Source organism: Pinus tabuliformis, chromosome 7 (genome assembly GCF_031772625.1).
Source record: "Pinus tabuliformis cultivar Carrire ecotype Pingquan chromosome 7, CPIR1, whole genome shotgun sequence".
NCBI lineage: Eukaryota > Viridiplantae > Streptophyta > Pinopsida > Pinales > Pinaceae > Pinus > Pinus tabuliformis.
The window spans coordinates 2,001,277,892-2,001,291,827 of NC_142293.1; the positions used below are offsets into that span (position 1 = coordinate 2,001,277,892).

General features: G+C 36.5%; 1 protein-coding gene across 1 annotated transcript; it reads left to right on the forward strand.

The window, feature by feature from the left end:
- The first annotated feature begins 11,545 nt into the window (after window positions 1-11,545).
- Window positions 11,546-13,234, forward strand: LOC149256498 (transcription factor MYB1-like). Its single transcript, XM_089457441.1, has 3 exons — window positions 11,546-11,771; window positions 11,935-12,064; window positions 12,395-13,234. The coding sequence occupies exons 1-3, from the start codon at window positions 11,624-11,626 to the stop codon at window positions 13,032-13,034; spliced, it is 918 nt and encodes a 305-aa protein (XP_089313567.1). The 5' UTR covers window positions 11,546-11,623; the 3' UTR covers window positions 13,035-13,234.
- Window positions 13,235-13,936: the final 702 nt, after the last annotated feature.

The following is a 13,936-nucleotide window of genomic DNA, read 5'->3' on the forward strand; positions in this document are numbered from 1 at the left end:
GACTATTAAAGATGTAACATCTTCCTCTATATTAGTTATTGTAGGCATAGTAGCCACCTCAGAGCCTCCAACATCTCCTATGGATGGTTCACAGTCCTCCTCTTTAATGATATGGGAGTGACTTGGGTTAACTACCTTTCCCAATTGCAATTGTATTTCATTAAGTCCCATAGGGGTAATAAGGTAGGTCTAGAAGGTAGTCGGAGCCTTTATGCGTTGAGCTACTTTATTGTTTTGGTTTGGGTTAGGTTGCACAAGTAGTCGGGGTCACATAGGTGGTGGAGGACCAAGAGCTTGGAAAGGAGGTAACTGTAGCTGTTGTTGCATGGGTAGTCCAGGCAGAGCTGAATTTTGGGCATTTCCTCTCCAATTTCGATTCCAAGGATATGATTGGGATTGAGGATATTGAACAGGAGGAGATGGAGACCATTGGTTCCAATCTGAAGGAAACTATGTTGAAGGAGGGGTATAATATTGCCACGGATATTGTTTGGTATTATATGCATTTTTCCACAAATTGAAAGAGGAAAAGTCTTGAGACATACCTGGAGGTCACGGTTGCATGGTCTCCTTGGTGTAATGAAATAAGAGGTATGCACCTCCTCGCTTGATTCTCTAAGTACTGCCTTTAGTCTAGGAAGCTCCGAACATTGCCTTGTCGAATGCTCCAGCTCATAGATATTACACAGGCTGATGTTATTCAATTCACATTCCCTGAAAGGATGTTTCTTCCGACAAGTCAGACAGAACACAACCAGAGGTGTGTCAGCTTCTACTTATGTCTTCTTGATATGCACTGTCGTTATCTGGGTAGAGAGGTTACTAAGGATATCTATCTTGAAATTTTTGAACAAATTCCCGATCTCCACTCTAGCTACTCCTCCGCCTGCAGATTTTTGTATGCGGACAGAGGCATCCCAATTTGTACTCCTCCCTTTGGACGATCCTCAAGAACAACTTAGGCAGAGCTCTACAATTTCAGCAAATGGCTCTTGCGATATATCCCCTTTTCCTAATAGGTTCAGGGTGTCAAGGCAGTCATCCCTCATTCCTATGATAAATATAATATTCAAGATTTCCTGATCGAAACCGCTATGTTTAGACCTCTAGAGATTATAGTGGAACCATTCCACATAATATTCCAGGCTTTTGTCATCCTTCTGTGTCATTCTAAATATCTTCTCCCTTAAGTCCCTAGTCCTACAATAGTCTTGGTACTTCAATAAAAGTGTCTCCTACGTCTCCTTCATATCATTCGACGTTTGAATAGAAGCGGAGCCCAATCCCATGAACCATCTCAAGGCTTCCCCTTTTAAAGTAGCAAGAAATAGTTTTAATTTTTGAGCATTTGTTGTATAATCATAGCTTAAACATAAGACATCAAACGCAGATAGAAAGTTGTCTGGATCTTGCACAATCATCCCCTGAAAGGACGATAAGGATGATAGAGGAATATTTTTCATAGGAGCTTCACCTCTGATATTCCCGGTTGGGAACTCGAAGGCGGTGATAGTAGCATCTGTTTTAGCATTGTTGTCATTATTGTCCCCCATGACTAATTCTTCTAGAACTTGTTGTAGGATATGTCCTTCAAACTGTTTTTGTGATGGCCTTGTAGATGTGATTAGTGCCTCAGATACCCTTGGGGCTGGTTGTTTCACCACACTACCTGTATCTAGATATTGATAAACCAACATATGCTTTTCCGTCTCAAATGTATGATGTTCCCCCTTAGTTTCTCCTTGCCCCACGGTCCCCAAATTTTGGCTACTAGCTTCCCCTTCTTGCTCATGAATTGAATCCTTGGTCTTGGGGGTATGGGCGCTAGCTTTAGAATGATACGGTCCCAAGATGGAGGCATTAGAGGTTTCTGCTTTCGCTATGGGAGTAACAACTTTTTGCGACCCTGTTTTCCTTGCATTCCTTTGAGATCTGAACTATTCTTTTTTTGCCTTGGAGATTAATTCTTGGATAAATGTCTTCCTTACCAAATCTTCACCCTTCCTTTCCTTTTTACGCCTGGTCGTTCCTGCGACTTATTAAAGTGGGGGTGAATTCAGTATCTCTACAATTCCTACAAGTGCACACATGGACCCTATGTGTATTAAATCACACCCTAAGTGTCTCAGTTTTCAACAACAGTGAGCCCATCCAGGTATTTTAGAGCGATGCGCAGGTTCTTACCTCTCGCCTTATCGACCAGCAATTGAAGATCTAAACACACGCTAATCAAAACATCAAAATATCCCAAGTTTCCTAGTAATCATAATGGTTAGCCCATCCATGTATGTTAGAGCGATGCACAAGTTGTTACCTCTTGTCTTACTGCCTAACAACTATGGACTAGGAACACTCTATATCAAACAAACAACTTGGCTGACTATATCGTCAACGACCATCCCCAACAATGACGCCAAAATGTAGTGTTGTTTTAATCAATCTTAATTAACTGAGACTGCAACATTTAATTGTCAACCTAGGGTAGGTCTTGTTGTTTCAATGGAGTTTGCACTATTTGTGCCGATACACTCTAGCCAAGAATAAGAAAATGCAGAAAACAGTAAAGGATGTCGTTGATCTAAATTGTTGAATCAAACCATGCATGTAGACATAAAAACACTCTACATAATTAAATCACACTTCGCAGCTATCAAAGCAAGGGCATGCCACACAGGAACTAATATCTACTCCAGCTGGTTACTACCATTTTGTTGATTAACTCAGTGTAACAACATAATATAAATGGAAACAACAACGAATGTAACCCATGATTTGCATAGCAACAATGGGAAACCATAAATCAATTGACTAAACTATAATGTACACTACCTCTATCACTGCAATCCCTGCCAAAAAGGAGGGCCCTTCCTCCTTAGCAGGGTGCATGAATAACACAAAATTGATCAAAAAATTAGTTGAAGAATAGTAACAGCAACAGTAACAACATCATTGTGCTGATTGATATTAAAAATAAACTCAGAATTACAGAAGCAGAGTAACAGTGATTTTCTATATGTCGTGTTCTTGTACATGAAAAATCGAGTTCCTTTATAGTTATTACATCCTCAAATTGGAACAGATCAGTCATGAGAATCTCACAATTCTCATGCTGATAAAAAATTAAAGTAGTTACAACCTATTGCTAAATACAAATATAAATCAGTTTTGATTGCAACTGCTTGGGTCTTTTTTCTTTAAAAATGAACAATCCCTACTGCTGACAGCTGTTATGTGGAATAGTACCCACATTTTCTAGCTTCGGTGTAACAACATCCAATGTGTAACATTAACCTGTAACAGTGTCCAATGTGTAACAACAGCCTGTAACAGGATCCAGGGTGTAACAACAACCTGTAACATTGTCCAATGTGTAACAGCAACCTGTAACAGCATCCAGGGTGTAACAACGAACCGTTCTACCCTTTTCTACAGTTAATCTGTGATGCATGTCTACTTCATAGCTTTTTTCTCGCAAGCCATCAACTGAAAAGAAGAGCTTCCCAAAATACTTCTTCAATACTCTCTTATTTAGCCACAAAAAGGAATAAAGCCTCATATTATTCGGTAAAACACAACAAAGTAACATGACAATAGAATAGGTCAAAAAGGTAAGAAAACAGGGAATTTGATCATGTAAAGTCATAGGCATGGAGGACAGAAAGGTCAAAACTGGTGAAAGAATGTGTAGAAAATAGGTAAAAAACCACACCCAACAGGAGTATCCGTAGTTGGTTGAGTAATTGACGCATGTATAAGTCATTGGTCATAGGGAGGTCATACTCACTTAGTTGAGTTATAGAGTCATGTTATTCTTTTGAAACATATCTCTGCAGACTCGGCATGTACTCAGGGGGAGCATAGACAACATAATGTATATCAAAGGGGGAAAATAACTTGGTCTACCCTTTCCCCTTGATGTCAAAGGCGGAAAGTATTTTGGTGTTTCTTGTTATCTCTAACAATTTCTACAGCTTGTAGTAATCGACACCAGCATGGTTGCCATCAAGTCCAAATGGGGAGATTGTTGCCATTATGATACAAGTGTTGTCCTTGATGGCAACTCATTCACAAGTCAGTTCAGTTTTGATGAAAGGAAACCCAGAGTGTAATAGATCCATTCAGATGTAACACAACATTGGTATAGAAGAACAGGAAGATGGAACTAAAGACTACTAATCAAAATGAAGAAGTTGAAGTTAAAGGATGGTAAAAAGCAGTTTAAGATGTATACGCAGGTACACTTAGTCAAAACAGCATGTACATGTAGGTCGACAGAACAAAAAGCATGTATACGTATACATGCACTCCCGGAAGAGGAAAAGCAAGTACAGGTTGGAAAATCAAGGAATTTCAAGAGTAGAGAATACCAGGGGTCAATACCATGGTAATAGCCCACAATATTGAGCAGAGTATTGACTATTTGATCCTGCCCAAGAATACCACAAGTCCTAAGTGGTTTTGGTCCGAGGTATTGAGAAAGGCCTAAAACTATATAAGGAGCATAAGATCATAAGGCTAAGGTGTGCAAGTGAAAAGGGTTTCTAAGGAATACTTCTATCTCAAGTATATTTTATGTTGCAGGGGCTATGTTGGCAATTTGATCTGAAATATTTTGTGCACCTTGAATTCAATGTTGGATCAGGATCATGAGACTGAAATGACTTATCATTGAATGATCTAATATTGGTTGGGCCAGATGTAATTATGTACACATGTTTTATTCTTTGAATATCATGGTCCGGGTTTGTATGAAGTCTGGAATAACAACAAAGTTATGACTTAATATGTGTAGATCTGTACACTGGTTCGCCCTAGTGAAGTTGGGTATACACGCCAATTCGGCTCTTCCAAGTAGCGTATGAAAAAGAAAAGTATGTTGTTCAGAGATGACTGATCTATTTGATCATTACTGTTGTTTTACTGTTTTTTGTTAATGAAGTCTTCTTAGATCTGAATGTAAAACTGAATGCATAAGGAGTTTGATCTTTGATTAATTGACTATATAAGTGAGAAGAGTGATCTCTGTTACTACCTGTGTAAGGCTCTATAAATTGATAATAGATGTTTAGTATATTACTGGTAGGTATAGACTTGATTCAGAAGTTTTATGTTTCAGTAGTTTTGAAGGTATACACAGGTTTTATTAAAGGAAGTAGCGTATACATGCAAGTTGGGTTCAGTGAAGTAGTGTATATATTCTGATGCATGATTTTTGAGGTTGCAGCTGGTTCTGAATGATGATGCAGGTTTCTGGGTTCAACATAGTGTTCTGGTGACAGTGATATGATTGTTCAGATTAACTAATTGTTGGTTGATACAGTTTGAGTTTCAAAGTTTCTGATGGGTCCAGTATGATGATTTGATGAAACGAGTTCTTCATGTGTATTGTTGTGTACCAGGAGCATCAAGTCTAAAAATTTATGAAACATGGTCCCTCGAGGAAGAGAGAAGGTTATAGCCTTCTATAGGCCGATGCCTACGTACTAGTAAACACATTGGCTAGTACAAGAGCTAGGGGGTTATAGCTCCCTTCCAGTAGAAGATTGAAAACGAGAGAAGGCTGTACCCTTCTCCAGGTGGGTGCTTGCGTACTAATATGAGTCTACACCAGTACAAGATTGTAAACATATTTTCTTCTTATTAGAAGAAGACAAAGATGACAGCAGTAGGTGGTTTTCACCCACATTATGTTTCCACCTTAAATCTTGGTGTTCATGTATGTTTCTTATGTGTGATGGTTTATTCTATTTTACTGCACTGTTTAATAAGTTATTGATGCACCGGTTATAGATCAACACATGATAAATTAACTAAATCACAAGTTCTCTAGGTATACGTTGGTTTCACTAATCAGAGTAGCATGTACATGCTAGTTCACTTCACAGAAGTAGCATATATAAATCTGTTTAGGAAATGAAAAATTCTTGACCTAATAATACTGATTCACCCCCCCCTTCTCGGTATAATTTCCAACAGAACCATCAAGCGAACAACAATACCATTGAAGACTCATCAAACTTTGCCATGCAGAGGTGAAGTTATGGTACACCATGGGCACACTCATCACTTAGTAGCACAACAACTTGACATGAACAACACAACCAGCATGTGCATACCAGCAGTGTCATGTCAAGTTGTGTGATGAGTCTCCTTAGCCAAATCACTTCTTTGGGTCATACTTGAGTAATCAATGTAATCTAACATGGAAGAAAAAGAGACCAACGGATGAAGTTAAAGAGTCATGCAAGTCGAACAATCATAAGGGAAGTCAAAGAGTTCGAAGGGCCAGTTTCACCCTTGGCTATATATACCCATCATTTGTACATGCAATCAACTTTTTCACCTTGGCTCCTGCCACATAGCCTTGAGTGTTTGTAATCTTTTCTTTGAGGAGTGAGAAGTGGCTCCAATGCCCCGCTATTAGGGTTAGTGATGTATGGTGTACGAATGTGTCTTGGAACTTTCGCTTAATTCAAAAGCGTGTTAACATGCCAACACATTTTCACTCATGTATTGTATTTGCTTGTAAGACTATTCGTTGGATGCTTGTAATGCATGTCTCTTTAACTTGTACTAAGATAGTTGAACTATTTCAATTGTTTTAGTGCATATGTTGTTGGAAATGTGTTGTATCAGTTGTTATCGATGTCTCGCCTCTGTGGACTACTCCACCAGACACTCGACAGATCCATTCTTGTAAACTTGTTATAATGATCGTCGCATTCATGTGGACGACTCTGTTGGGTGTTGTACGTGCTATCTGTTCACCTTTGTGTTTGTGACTGCCGCATCTGTGTGGATTACTCTGCCGGAAGTTGTGCAGATCCTATTGTGTTGTGTGTCTCTAACAAAGTTGGGACTATTCCCTTTCAACTTGAGACTCACTCTCACCCTCTTCCTCTGCAGTGAAAGATCTTAGACACAAGTTAGACTAAGCACTCACTAGGCACACGAACCTCATTGTTTGAAGACTAATTATACCACTCTCATATGCTGACAAGCAAAAGCTAAGGCACATCTTTAAGATAATGGCAACTGGGCCATAATATCATGGGACTCCTACACCAAACGATATGAGGTCTAGTTGGAACTTCATATCTGGTAGATCCCCTAAATGTTGGTGGGTCCAACACTGTGAACACATTTCTTATAGTGCCTATATTAAGTTGAGCTTCATTTGTAATCAAGAGATGAAATTTTGTAAACACATAAAAATCTTGCGATTTTTCTTTAAGAATATAGACCCAACAAATCCTCAAATAATCATCAATAAATGTTAGTAAATAATTATTTCCATTAGTAGTTTCAATAGGCATAAGTCCACATAACTCCTAATTTATGAGACTTAATTTTCTTGAACCTCTAGAAGTAGAACTTTGAAAATATTATTTGTGATGATTCCCCAAGATACAAGCATTACATGGACTAAGTTTTCTTGGAACTTTTGGAAGCCCCTTAATCCCTTGTTTTCTCATAATTCTAATATTGTCATAATTAATATGACCAAAATGAGCATGCCACAATAAACTTGATGAGAAAGTATCATTTTGTTGGACCAAATGATTAGTATTTAATGCAACAAATGACATACCTTTCAACTTTAATAATTTGTCTTCTTCCATAGTTGTCATTACAGTCTCATTGTTAGTTTCTCTTTGATTCTCCACTTTTCCATCAAATATGTATATTGAATGTCCTTGTTGTATGGTTTGTATAAGAGATAATAAATTCCTTTGAAACTGTGGGATGTAAAGAACGTCATTTAAAATATAATCTGCAAGGCCATGAATCATTAATTGAATAAAACCAATCCCTGATGGTTTGATCTGAGACTTATCAACAAAATACACTACCCCATCAATATTATCACTGAATTTTTCAAACAAATTTCTTCTCAATGTCATATGAAAAGTGGCACCCATGTCTAAAATCCAACTATCATGCCATGAAGAAAATGAGGTACTACATATATCTTCCATATTAAAACTACAACGGGAAACAACATAATGTGCATTCTCACAAGACTTTCCTTTTTCTAGAATTGGTTGATCTTTATTTTCAATCATTTGTTCTCTTCTTTCATTAATTTTCTCCAAGGGGATTCTACAATTTTCACAAGTATGTCCAATTTCACCACATTTAAAGCATTTTATAGTTGTTTTATTAGAAAAATTTCTGTGTATTTTATCATTGTGTTGTTTATCTCCTACCCCTCGCTCTCCCCCTCTCCCAACCTCTATAATTCCTCCTACCCCATCCTCTCCTACCCTTAGTATTTCTGACAGTTTCTTCTTGAGGTTTTTGATCTTTTTCAGAAAGACATAATGTTTCAATATTAGAACTGTCTAGAGTTTCTTTCTTGCCAAACACCTTCTCTCTTTCTACAATTTTTCCTACTAATTTGTCAAAATCTAAATCTTTTAACTACCCACTAGCTTGGAGAGATTCCAAGTAGTCTGAATAACTAGGGTAGGGGGATTTTATAAAGGCACTAAGTTGCATATCAAATTTAACACCAATAAATTCAATTCCATGATTGATGGCTTTAATTTCAGAAGCAAGTTTCAATGGATCATTTTCATTCATTTCCATATTAAACAAATTCAATAATAACTGAATGAATTATCTCCAATTCTGAATGTGAATCATAAAGCTCTTTCAATTTTGTTATTGCTTCATATGTCATTTTACTTTGACTAATGTATCTTCTTACCTCTTCCTGAAGTGGAGATTAAAGCATAAGCCTTTTTATACTTACTCTTCGAGATAGTTAATTATTTTTCCTCATTAGGTTGTTCTAGTGCAATACCTCCTTTTCCTTCACAAAGTCCATCCCACATATCATTAAAAATAAGTGTATTTTTAATTTTTTTTAACCACTCCTTGTCATTTTCCTTTCCAAAAAGCGCAACGCCAACTAAAGAGACCAAAAAATTCATTTTCACACGAAAAATAATGTATAGAACTTGTTCTAAAAATAAATAAAAAACCTTATTTAATTATGGATAACTTGCCTTTAATCAGTATGTGTTACCTCCTGTCCAAATGAAAATTTTAATCGATCTGCAGGCTGTCTATTCGAATTTATTCAGTTCCGAAATCAACAATTCATCAGTCATTACAACAAATCAGCGCCCAGCAGGCTAACAGTTTATCAAATCTAGCACAATCGTTTAATAGGTAGGCAACATTCAATCTGTGCAATAGCTGGGAGTTGTTTATAATACGATTTTTTGGACATTCCGGTGACGGAATCCGGCGGAAGAAATTGAGGTTAAATTTTGATTTGTTGCAGTTAAAATGGTTTTTTAACTGCATATTTGGATTCAGCACCCTGGAAAACCCCTGGGACGTTTTCATTGTGCAGAAACTAGCTATCAAACTTGCGATTCCAATAAATTCTTGCGGGATTTCCGAAAAACCGGCCAAAAAAGCTTTCAAAAAGTGGCTTTATAGACAACTGCCAATAGCTGTGCAATAGCACACAACTCTAGCACACGACTCGAGAAAATATTAAAAAATGATGGTCTCATCTCGAAGTGGTCCCACATGTGCATGACTGTCGAACCCAACCAAAGGTCTGAATCCACAAACGGATCCAATGGTGGTTGGTGGCACGAGGTATGTCGAACTTTAATGGGCAAGGTGGTTACGGGAGGCGGTTTGATAAAACTATTCAACACATCAATCAACGGTTGTGATCCAATATGGGGGCACTCTGGTGATTTCGAATACTGCTAGCATGTGGTATGAGGGTGATTTCCAAAACCACAGTGGACGTCCCACCTTCTATCAACTTGTGGTCCTACGCACTCCGCCAGCTTACACTTCACGTGGTCACACTCTTGTAGGTCCCACATCATATTACTAACTTCGTAACTTCTGCATCAAAGGAATTTGAACCAGACATTATGACTTCAACGATTTTCAAAACCTACCACTCTTAAACGTGCCTGAGAACTTCATGATAAAATAATACTATTCTACGATACTTTTTATTTAATCAGAAAGACATATTTATACCATCACATTCAAAAAGAGACAATTATGCTTAGAAATATGAGAAATAGCTAATCTATATCGTAATTATAATTATATACAAAATTTCTAAAAATTATTCAACAAAAAAAAAACCTTAATAAAATCATAATAACAATATTTAACATAACTATCCCTAAAAAAACATAAGAAAAACTCAAATAAATATTTATATATATTTACACAGAGAAAAGGAAAAAAATAAAATAAAACAATATTCACATCACTATATTTTCAATTATAATAATTTTATTATTTATGAAAATTTTATATTCTATTAAATTTTTATTTAAAAAATATCTACAAAATCATATTACTCTTCACTCGTATTTTTAAGAATTTCTTTTACACATTATATTTAATAATACTAAAATATTTTTCTAATGCACGGTTATGTATTGATTAAAAAAAAAAATCATCCTTTTACTCTTAATTTTCCCATCTTTTCTTTCAATAGTTTTATAAACACACCATATGTTATCAATATAACATTTATTTTCACACTTTTTATATATATATTTTTTCACATTATATTTAATAGTATTGAAATGTTTTTTGTTATACGCTTTTATGGGAAAATTCATTCTCTTCGGTATTATTTTTCTCATTTTTTATATTTATATTTTATAAACTCAATATAGTTTATAAATAGAGAAATATTTCTTTCTTATACACTGTAAGCTAAGGCGCTGGCCGATTACATATATCAAATAAAGCTTTTTCACCTTTTTCCTTACACAGTTATTTGTTTCTTACTACCGTGTTATACAAAGCAAACTTCACCAATATTTTTAACAATATAGATGCAGTACATGAATGTTTCTTCTGATGCTATCTCGGGTCTCAGGTGAGTGAAATGGATCAAATTGACAACACACTATTTATGGAAATTCCATGTTTGGAATGAGGACACATTTAACATCTTCATATTTATGATACATTTTTTTAACCCAACTCTAAACTTACCCTATTTGGGCAATGAAATAATTAGAATAAATTGCACAACTTTGTGACACACTTTTTTGTATATTACAACATTTTAACCTGCAATAGTGAGAATAAGGAAACATGAGCGGAATTTATCATTATATTTAAGAATTTGGAGTAAGTTATTGTCTTTGGAAGCTCATATTCAGGTCTGCCATTTCTTTTTCTCTTTGGGTGCAAGTGGAAGAAGGGCAGTTGTGCTTAAGAATGACAGCTGAGGACTTGAGAATGACCGTATGCGTTTCTGTATCTTTGGTCTTAAAAAGCTAGAATGCTGACATCGATTGACAGATCAATATCACTGAAGCTATACAACGTGGCAACATAATGTTCGCGCATTTGGTCGTCCGTCACTATGTGTCTCTTTCGTCCGGGTAAGTACCCAAGCTTTCGTAATTGCGTTTGGATTCTCTCATAGGATCACGAGTCCCACGTTGTTTGATTCTTGGAAAAATCGCTATTAGGCTCTTGTTGGCCTGTGTTTATATATGTTGCTATGCAAGGGTAAAACCACTAAGAAGAAGTGGTCGCCGAAAGGTGGTATCATTGTATGTAACCTGCCGGTTTAGGGTTTTCTGAGTCGATCGACTAATAGATCATGGGTAGGTCTCCTAGTCTTTGGAGTTGTTCAAAGAAGGAGGACGGTATCAATCGCGGGGCGTGGACTGCTAGCGAGGACAAGATTTTGAGTGAATACATTAAAACTCACGGAGTTGGTAGATGGAGATCTCTTCCCATCAAAACAGGTGACCCATTTCCCCTATTTCCAAGAGTGGAAATAAAAAACTAAAAACTCATCAATCTGTCGGATTACAGAAAGCATTTGTTAAAGATTCCAAGAGAATTTCTTTTAATTAGAAGCTTCTATTATAGTATATCGAGCTTGAGCTGAAGATATTTGTTTTGCAGGTCTCAAGCGATGTGCAAAAAGTTGTAGATTGCGTTGGGTGAACTATCTTCGTCCAGATATTAAGCGCGGAAATATTTCCCCTGAGGAAGAGGAGCTCGTCATCAGATTATATCGTCTTCTTGGCAATCGGTATGCTAGTTACAATCTTTTACAGTCAGACAATGTAATACTGATTGGATGCATAACTATTTAATCTAAAAATTTTGCAATGGATTATATTCTTCTTTCTTTTTGTTTTTATACTGTAAGTAATGCTTGACCTAACTAATTTATTTTTTTAAACAGCAAATCAAAGCATTGACTCATGGTCATCCTAATGCTAATTGCAGATTGATATCGTAGAATCTTAAAACATTCCCAATCTGGATAAGTTGAACATTAACATGCTACTTGATACCTAATATTTAAGATGATATGTTAAAAATTGGAGCGCCATTAATATCACATTGTAATGTGCAGATGGGCTTTGATAGCAGGGCGACTTCCTGGTCGAACAGACAATGAAATAAAGAATTACTGGAACACCCACTTGAGCAAGAGGATCCAAAAGGGTGAATTCAAATTTCAGAATCATTTCAAGAGAAAGGACATGCCTTCTTACTTTAATTATGGTGAAGACAGAGTGGTAGATAAGAATATTAATGTTGCTCAAGATACACCCGCAAAAGCAACAGGAGAGATATCTTGCGCAAGGGCAGTAGCAAAAGTAGACAATCTTGATAAGTATAATCATGACAATGTGCTGGTTACCCACGAAGGTATTAATCAAGAAGGCGGCTTGAGAGCAGCAGATGATAATGTTGTGGAAATAGATACCTCCAAATCATGGCTCCAATTATTGTTAGAGGATTGTATGGGAGAATATCACTACAATGTATTGCAACCAAACGGCATGATAAACACCAAGTGTGGAACCGATTATGATAACCAGTTCCCCTCTCCTTCCCTCGGTGGAGATATACTATTGCAGGAAAATGGTGCTTCTTCTTGTAATTTCTTTGACCAGGAGTTCCCGCACTCGAAGGAATTTATTTCCCCATATTCCGATAACTGCCTAGATTTGGGTGAGCCATCCTTCGTTATTCCATACAACACATAGCATATTAGCAGGTCATGGCCACATTAGGTAGTGATGGGTTTATTAAAAGAAATAATGGCCATGACCGAACTATGGTCTGGTAATGATAGTCGCAGTAAAGTAGTAGTCTGGACGACTTGATTCGCCTTGGAGTTTTGTAACATATATTTCTTACAATTATATTATGGAGTTGTTTAATTATGAAGATTATTTTTACTTAATCTTGTTAAAGAATTTTTTATTTAAAAACGTATTTTTGATTGCGATTCATTGTCTGAAAACCCCATAAGATACTCCAATTGTGGAGAATCTGCAACTCAGATTCGAACCATTGTATGCAAATTCGAAAGAATAATATGCTCGAATGGCCCTATAACAGCTAGACTACGGATTACATTATTTTACGCCGCCCAAGATTTCTCGTGACGTAATATCTCGCATGAACGAGCGGTTTTGTACCCTAGAAATGTGTGTAAAACGTGTTACGTGCATCTCGTAATTCATCCCACGGGTTCACTGAATCTCTTATTGTTGAGCATATCCACTCAATTTATATCCCCTTTGTCATCTACCATATCGACAAAGATGACGCGTTTGGGTGACTTAACTACCACATTTGAATGTAATTATTTTCGGTACCATGTTTTTCCAACTCTTTCACCGGACAAAATGATGTATCATCCTGATTGGAAGCTAGGGTTCGTAATCATGTCAAATTTGAGTTAAAACATCGTAAAATTAAAAGGTTTTAGAGAAAGAAATTAGGATGGCTAAAATAATAAAAATGAAGTATTAGTGCTTTGAAGAAAGATTGAGCAAATCTAGAAGTGTTTTATAACTTATAACCTGAAAATTAAAAGTAATACACCCTATCCTATTCTCCTTATAAAAGCAGGTCTTTCCCTTTTTGAGAGCCTATAGCT

What these genes read in the sequence shown, in the direction of transcription:
- LOC149256498 (XM_089457441.1), top strand. Translation starts at nt 11,624, where the DNA reads ATGGGTAGGTCTCCTAGTCTTTGGAGTTGTTCAAAGAAGGAGGACGGT. An exon ending in ATCTCTTCCCATCAAAACAG is followed by an intron (nt 11,772 to 11,934) that starts GTGACCCATTTC and finishes TTTGTTTTGCAG; the next exon opens with GTCTCAAGCGATGTGCAAAA. An exon ending in TATCGTCTTCTTGGCAATCG is followed by an intron (nt 12,065 to 12,394) that starts GTATGCTAGTTA and finishes TGTAATGTGCAG; the next exon opens with ATGGGCTTTGATAGCAGGGC.